Here is a 7,105-nt window from a genome sequence, read left to right as displayed (position 1 = left end):
GCGTACGTTGGCCAACGTCGAAGCGGCCCTGGTCGGCGACGGCGGCGGGGATGATGAAGTCGCTAGCCTCAGACATCCTCATCGTATTTGGCCTCTGCGGCGGCGAGGAGGAGGATGCGCGGAGGGGAAGGCGAGGCGGGACACGGCGGGTCGGCGCGGCCTACGAGACGGTCGACCACACCGCGGCTGCGCGGAGGGGAAGGCGAGGCAGGGGCATGGCGGGTCAGGCAGCCTCCGAGACGGCCGGCCACACCACGGCTGCGCGGCTACGCGGAGGGAAAGGCGAGGCGGGGCCACATGGCAGACTTTGAGGGGGGGCAAGGCGGTGGCATTGGCCGCGCCAGACGCCCACTTTGCTGTCTTAATAGTAGTAGTGATATATAAGTTGAAAAACACTAGTTTTGGTGATCCGGACCACCAAATATAATGATTAAATTATTGAAACGAGAAGTCCTCAATGATTTTTTTAGTCTTTATATGGTATGGGAAAAAACCATGGTCCCAAGGCCTATACCTGCATCACTAGACCTTGAGACGATCTACTGCTGCGTGAAGGAATCCAAGGATCGAACGATCTCCTATTATGGTACGCGGACCGAGCAACGGACTGATTCCAAATCAATAAAATCAGATGATTTTAAGGTCTAGCAATACATGTTTCGATTTCGGTACCGTATTTTTTTGATTGATTTTATATATACCACTCAACTTTTAAAAAATAAATAGTTATTTGATTTTGTAAAAGGTTGAGTTGTATATCTCTGATGAACCATTTTTTCATATGGTACGGGCTTTCTTGCACAGCCTGCAGCACCCCGAGCAGCAGGCGACCATCCTCTCCGCGGTGGACCGCAACCGTCAGCCGCGGTTGCTGCGGCGAAAACTCAAAACCGCGCAAACGACCCGGGGGCCCGATCCATCCGCCCCGCTCGTTCGTTTTTATTTTGTGTCCGATCAGTGCCAGCGTACAAGTGGCAATAGCGGCATTCTTCTCCTGTTTCCTTCCCGCTTCCCCCCTACCCTTGCGGGCCCCACGTGCCGCATTCCCTTGCCACCACCAACCCTCTTTTTTTTCTTCCTTCGTCCGACCTTTCCATAGTCAAACCTTCCCTCTTCACCTTCTCCTCTCCTGTCTCGTCTTCCGTTGAAGAGAGGCATGCGCTCGGGCGGCGGTTGGGTGCTTCATCATCGTACGTAGCTGCCTGCCAAGGCGCATCTTATCTTTAGAAGGCGACGAGGAGGAGAAGGGCAGGGAGAGGAGGTGTGTGTGCGCGCGCGCACTGTGCAGTGATGGAAGCGGCGGGGGACGAGGTGGTGCGGGCGCTCGGTGCCGGGTTTGACCTCACGTCCGACTTCCGTATGCGGTTTGCCAAGGCCAGCGAGGGGCGGCGCCTGGTGGAGCTCGGCGAGGAGACAAGGGACGTGCCGCTCCCGGGCGGCGGCGGGGCAACGCTCCGCGCGGTGCCGCGCGACGTCGGCGTCGACAAGGGAGACCGCATCCGCTTTCGCTCCGACGTACTCGAGTTCAACCAGGTGCGTACCACGCCCGCGCGCCACGGTCTCCTCGCCGCGCTCCCTCCCGCTTCTACTTCCAGTTCCAGCGCGCCGCGTGATCGGACGGACTGACCTGGCTGCCCCGTTTTATCCCGCGGGTTGCCTGTTCTGATGCCGTGATTGGTGGTGGTCATGGATTTTGGGGGATCGGATGGGGTTGGATTCATCATGCCTTTGATGTCTTCTTGTTGCGTCCGCAGCATCGCGAGCCGAATCAACGCCTCATGGTTGAATTCACCTTCTCGTCCGCTGGACGCTGGTTGCTTCAAAAATTGCCCATCTGATTTGGGCGTCAGAATTTCTCTTTGCCTTCCAGTTTCATCATTTTCTTCTTTTATAATAATTAAAAACCATTTTTTCTGCTTCATGACGCGGTATGGCCATTATTTTTCTCGTTCACATGATATGCCAGTCAACTAATCCAAGTACTGTGCTTAAAGTTCAATCATTATCAACAGTTGTAGTAGAAGCCACACCCGTCTTCGTTTCTTTTGCGTGCGGGCACAAATTCTATATTACTGTACGTGGTACTAGTGGCTGTAGCTAGTCTGCGCGCCCCAACAACCGTGTAAGCTTTCCTGGTCTGCGGAGCATCAGGATCGAGATGCTACTGCCTTCCATTCATTAACGCCGGAGAATGTCTGGCGTCCTGGAATTATCCTGCTGATCCCTTTTGCTGAGCTGCGTGCCTGATCCTGATGCCTACGGCCTACCGGAGTTCGGCGGCCACCTGTATCGGCTGCGGATATTGCCTTCCTTCATCATGGCTCCTCGATCTGGCAGGCAGCAATTAATTTCCCTGCAAATCCTTCAACGATTCGGTTCGGTGCGCATTACATCACGCTGATGTGCGATTAGGACTCTGGTGACATTCAGACTAGCAGCTTCCGGTGGAATTCAGCTTTTGTGGACGGCAAGTAAGCAAATGTGAAACCACTCCACGGCAATCCACCTTGGACTTCAGAGGTTGCTTACTGAAGTCTAGCAAGATAGCAAATGGTGTGTAACCCCGTGGCAGGGAAATGCTAGTCCTTGTCATGGTAGCTGGTATATAATGCAAGTCTATGACAAAAAAAATATTTGTGGGACTTTTGGGGGTGGTTTTGGACAACTAAATTTTCATGTATTTCTGGTGCACGACTGCAGCATGTCATTGGACCATGTGGCCTGTTAAATGTGTAGAACCTTCTTGCTTTTCGATCAAGGTGAAAAGCAGCTTTACTTGACGCCTTGGTTTTAAGTACAATTCACATGGTAGGTTTGTGTCATTTGCTTATGAGTCAAGACCATGACTAGGTTACCATCTCTTTGCTTAACACTTCAACATTTAATATTGCCCTGTTTCTGATAAAGTGAGTATGGCTGTGTTTCCTACTGTTCATGTGCCCTTACTATGCTAGCTCGGTGTTTCTTTTCCTGTTTTCCCTTCTAAAAGTAGTTTAGTATTTTGGGTTGTAACATTGAAAATCTGCTCCTTTCACATTTGGAGGTGGTTATTCCCTGTTTATCAGGGTTAAAAGCCGCTTTTTCTTTATTTCTTCACTGGAATGTTACTCTCTAGTAACATGACAGTAGAACTGATCGAAGTTACTAAAAAGGTTAATTGGTGACTAAAACAAGTTTGATTCTAAAGTTCATTATGTTGTTAAGTACAGCTGTGGTACTCCATCTGCAAAATGTTTACAATTTATTCTGCTCACATTTTAATTTCCTTGATTAGATGTCAGAATTGCTTAATCAGAAATCTTCAGTCCAAGGGAAAGTTCCTTCAGGCTATTTTAATGCTCTCTTTGAATTAAGTGGAGCTTGGTTGACTGATGCCAAAGAGACCAAGCATCTAGCATTCGACGGATATTTCATTTCTTTGTACAACTTGCATCTAAAGGCTTCTCCATTAGTTCTTCGAGATGAAGTAAAAAAGGCTGTTCCATCGAAGTGGGATCCTATTGCATTATCATGGTAAGACACTACGTTAGCCTGTAATTCATTTGTTCTTGTCATTCAAACGATATGATTTCTTTATGTTCTTATCATGCTCCCTGAGATTTGTTTTTTGAAAGAAAGCGGCAAAAGACTTGCCTCTTCATTGTATTGGAAAAATTAAGATAATCCACAGGACCGAAAACACACCAAAAAGAAAAAAAGACAAAATACAAAAAAAAAGCCACCATCCACTGATCTATCTAAGATACACTAAAGGCTTCCAACTTGATCTTTCACCAGTTGTGCAACTTGGACCGTAGATCTCTGCTGTCCCTGGAAAATTCTGTTGTTTCTTTCCAACCATATATTCCACCAGAAGCAGATGAGAAGCCCATCGAAAATCTTCTTTGACTCTTTGCAGCAACGACTTCTTAATCTCTTCCACCAGTCGTACAACGATCCGAGGCTAGAAATGCCATGTAGGAAGGACAGATTGGCCCAAGAAAAAATTTGACCTGTCCTTTTCTTTGCCATGCTATATTTTTACATCCATTATAAGTTGTTCTTTACTTCAGTCCTAGGTTCCTAGTCATTCATAAAGCTTTATGTTTTTCTCTATAAATAGAAAGCATTAATTAATGAATGAAAAATGACATCTACAACTAACCAACTGCTACATTATGGAGGCTCACATATAAATAGTTTCAGGTCGGATTATTTTCTGAATTTCTAGTTTGCCATGTTTCTTTGTTTTGGTTTTGTTAACATCAACCATGAGTCTTATATACTCATCTGCAATATTGCAGTTCTTGACCTGAGAACTATAAGCCAGGGATTCTTTTTCAGAACTTTCTAATTTTCTCAAACATTTAATCTTATTTGGTCTAAAAAAGATGAACTTACCTGGCAAGAATTTTTCCAAACCACATAAATATATCAGACTGTTGTTTTGATATAAAACCTGTTAATCTTGTGAATATCAGGTTTATAAAGAATTATGGGACACATATAATTGTTGAAATGGGAATCGGAGGTCAGGATGTCATATGTGTTAAACAAAGTCATTCTTCAACCATTTCAACTGTGGATCTTAAGTTGCACCTGGAGGACCTTGGCGATTTCTTGTTTTCTGATGGGAAGAACCACTCTCCAATACATCGCAAGACAAAGGATGGCAAGAGCAAGGTACAAATATTTCTGTCTTCAGTTTGTATTCTCATATGTTGGACCAAAACTTAGCTAATTTGATCCATTTTGTTTACAGGTGCCTGATGTTTTTGTAAGGATAGTGCAGCAACCAAATAACCTGCACCTTTCTAGCTACTCTGAAACATCAACCAAGGATGTATGTACTTTCTTATATAACTTAGTGTCAATTTGCTCTCTCTTGATATGATGACAAGAATTATATATTTCCGCTATTCCAAACAGGGCCTGACAGTTACATGTTCGAAGAGGGGAGGAGAAGCATACCTACCCAACCACTCCAAGTGGCTGCAAACAGTGGCAAAGAAACCTGATGCCATTATGTTTAAATTTGTCCCCATCACCTCTCTTCTAACTGGTATTCCTGGTAGTGGTTACCTCAGCCATGCCATCAATCTATATCTTCGCTGTAAGCCTTGAGAACTAGTCTATTTTAAACTGTTATTGTATTACTCTTTTTAGAACAACTGCATTTTACATGCCAATAGAATACCTTGTCTAGAATGTTATTTACTGAGTAAAATCTTATGATGTTTGTTTTCCCAGATAAACCTGATCTTCAAGACTTGCAATATTTCTTGGAGTTTCAAGTGCCTCTACAATGGGCACCTATGTTTAACGAGCTTGTCCTTGGGCCCCAAAAGAGGAAAAGCTCTTATCCTTCAATGCAGTTCAGATTTCTCGGCCCCAGACTCCAAGTCAGCACTTCTCAGGTACCAGAATGTTAATTTACATTCAGATTTAAACACATTGTTTTCTTCATCCATTCACCTTTTTATTTATGCTACTAAATGGCAAATTAGTCTCGGTCTCCCTTAGGACTGAAATAAGATGGTAGATTGTTGACAGTTTGGACTTGCAGGAGTTTCATTTCCATTGCAATTGTCCTCTGGGAGAATCACTTTTCACTTCTTTCAGTGGAGCCACAGTTTGTACCTATTTATTTACATGTTTTCGCTCTCCTTTGTTATTTCAAGGTATCTAGTTCTCAGAAACCGGTGGTTGGCCTACGGCTATACCTGGAGGGCAGGAAGTGCAACCGGTTGGCCATCCATGTCCAGCACCTGTCCAGTGTTCCAAGCATGATTGGAGACTCCGTGGCATCTTCAATGTCAGAATGGCGCGAGTCCCAAGACAGCGACCCGGGGTACGTCGAGGCCATCCAGTGGAAGAAGTACTCGTGCGTCTGCACCTCCGTCGTCAAGTACAACCCGGAGTGGCACAAGAGAGCTCCCGGCGGAGTCTTTATCGTCACTGGCGCGCAGCTCGTCACGAAGGGGGCCTGGTCCAAGAAGGTCCTCCATCTGCGCCTCCTCTACACCCACATCCCCAACTGCACCATCCAGAGGACCGAATGGACGAACGCTCCGGCGGCGTCTCAGAAGGGGAGCTTCCTGACGACGATCAGCACGACACTGAGCTCCCCGTTCACGCAGCGTGACACCCACCAGGGGAAGCATGAGCCGGTGCAGCTGAACTCAGGTGTCTACCCCGACGGACCGCCGGTCCCGCTCCGGTCCAGGAAGCTCCTCAAGTTCGTCGACATTTCGGAGGTGGTAAAAGGGCCACACGACGTCCCAGGCCACTGGCTGGTGATCGCGGCGAAGCTTGTGAAAGAGAGAAGGAAGATCGGGATCCATGTTAAGTTTGCACTGCTGGGCTATGAAGGCCTGTCGCAGAATGATAGTTTCATGGGTTGAGTCTGTACATAACAACAGCTGGCTGATCTTCGTAGATTTCAGGATTTTAGAAAAAAGCATAGGATGAGGATTTGTTATTAGTTTTTTTTTTGGGAGGGTCGACAGGAAGTGTATAGAGGGCAGTCAGACTCACAGTAAAACCAATCACGGCTGTGTTGAGTTGTTCCGTGAATTAGAGACCATACTTGTAAATTACTTCTTTTTTAAATCACTTCGGTTAAGTTACTCTTTTAATATTCTCATTTATATTTATATGATGCAAGATTACAATCAAACTATAAGCATCTTGGAATATAAATATAATAACATATTTAGCACTCAAGGTGCCAAATAGCTAGTTGGCAAGCCACATGGCTTAAGGGGCAAGCCACAAAACGAGACTAGTTTGAGACAGTGTTTAGAGAATAGCACTTGTTTTCAATCAATTTTAAAAACAGCACCAGTTTCACCAAATGAATTCAGAAAAAATAACACTATTTATATTTTTTATTCTTTCATTTCTCACCTCACATACAAATGGACCAAATTGCCCATATTCATTTCATAGCCTCATTTTTTATCTCTTGATGTTAAACATACCGAATGTTAGGAAGAAGTCTAGATTTAACCATTGGACATCAAAACTATATCTTGGAATGAAGGGAGCAGTTTTTTAAAAAACATACAATTTTTTTGAATAGGATGGATGATTGAAGTTTTTGAAAAAAACAATCACGTCAATT

At 45.2% G+C, this 7,105-nt stretch overlaps 1 protein-coding gene across 2 annotated transcripts; it reads left to right on the top strand.

The window, feature by feature from the left end:
* Positions 1 to 1,117: 1,117 nt before the first annotated feature.
* On the top strand, positions 1,118 to 6,617 carry LOC100281668 (uncharacterized). Of its 2 annotated transcripts, none has more exons than NM_001154588.2 (7): positions 1,118 to 1,533; positions 3,275 to 3,513; positions 4,461 to 4,662; positions 4,742 to 4,822; positions 4,909 to 5,092; positions 5,230 to 5,396; positions 5,661 to 6,612. In NM_001154588.2, exons 1-7 carry the CDS (start codon positions 1,291 to 1,293, stop codon positions 6,381 to 6,383), a joined length of 1,839 nt encoding a protein of 612 aa, NP_001148060.2. In that variant the 5' UTR covers positions 1,118 to 1,290; the 3' UTR covers positions 6,384 to 6,612. The 2 variants fall into 2 exon arrangements, with proteins under 2 accessions (NP_001148060.2, XP_020407125.1); XM_020551536.3 differs by lacking the exon at positions 1,118 to 1,533 and adding an exon at positions 1,569 to 2,553 and having other exon boundaries at positions 5,661 to 6,617.
* The last annotated feature ends 488 nt before the right edge of the window (positions 6,618 to 7,105 follow it).

This window comes from Zea mays, chromosome 4, assembly GCF_902167145.1.
Source record: "Zea mays cultivar B73 chromosome 4, Zm-B73-REFERENCE-NAM-5.0, whole genome shotgun sequence".
NCBI classification, from domain to species: Eukaryota; Viridiplantae; Streptophyta; class Magnoliopsida; order Poales; family Poaceae; genus Zea; species Zea mays.
The sequence above is the reverse complement of the archived record's forward strand: the minus strand, read 5'-3'. Positions and strand labels throughout refer to the sequence as shown.

Excerpts from the sequence above, each read along its gene's own strand:
- LOC100281668 (NM_001154588.2), top strand. The coding sequence starts at position 1,291 with ATGGAAGCGGCGGGGGACGAGGTGGTGCGGGCGCTCGGTGCCGGGTTT. Across the intron at positions 4,823-4,908 it reads CTGAAACATCAACCAAGGAT|GGCCTGACAGTTACATGTTC; the intron begins GTATGTACTTTC and ends TATTCCAAACAG. Across the intron at positions 5,397-5,660 it reads TCCAAGTCAGCACTTCTCAG|GTATCTAGTTCTCAGAAACC; the intron begins GTACCAGAATGT and ends TGTTATTTCAAG.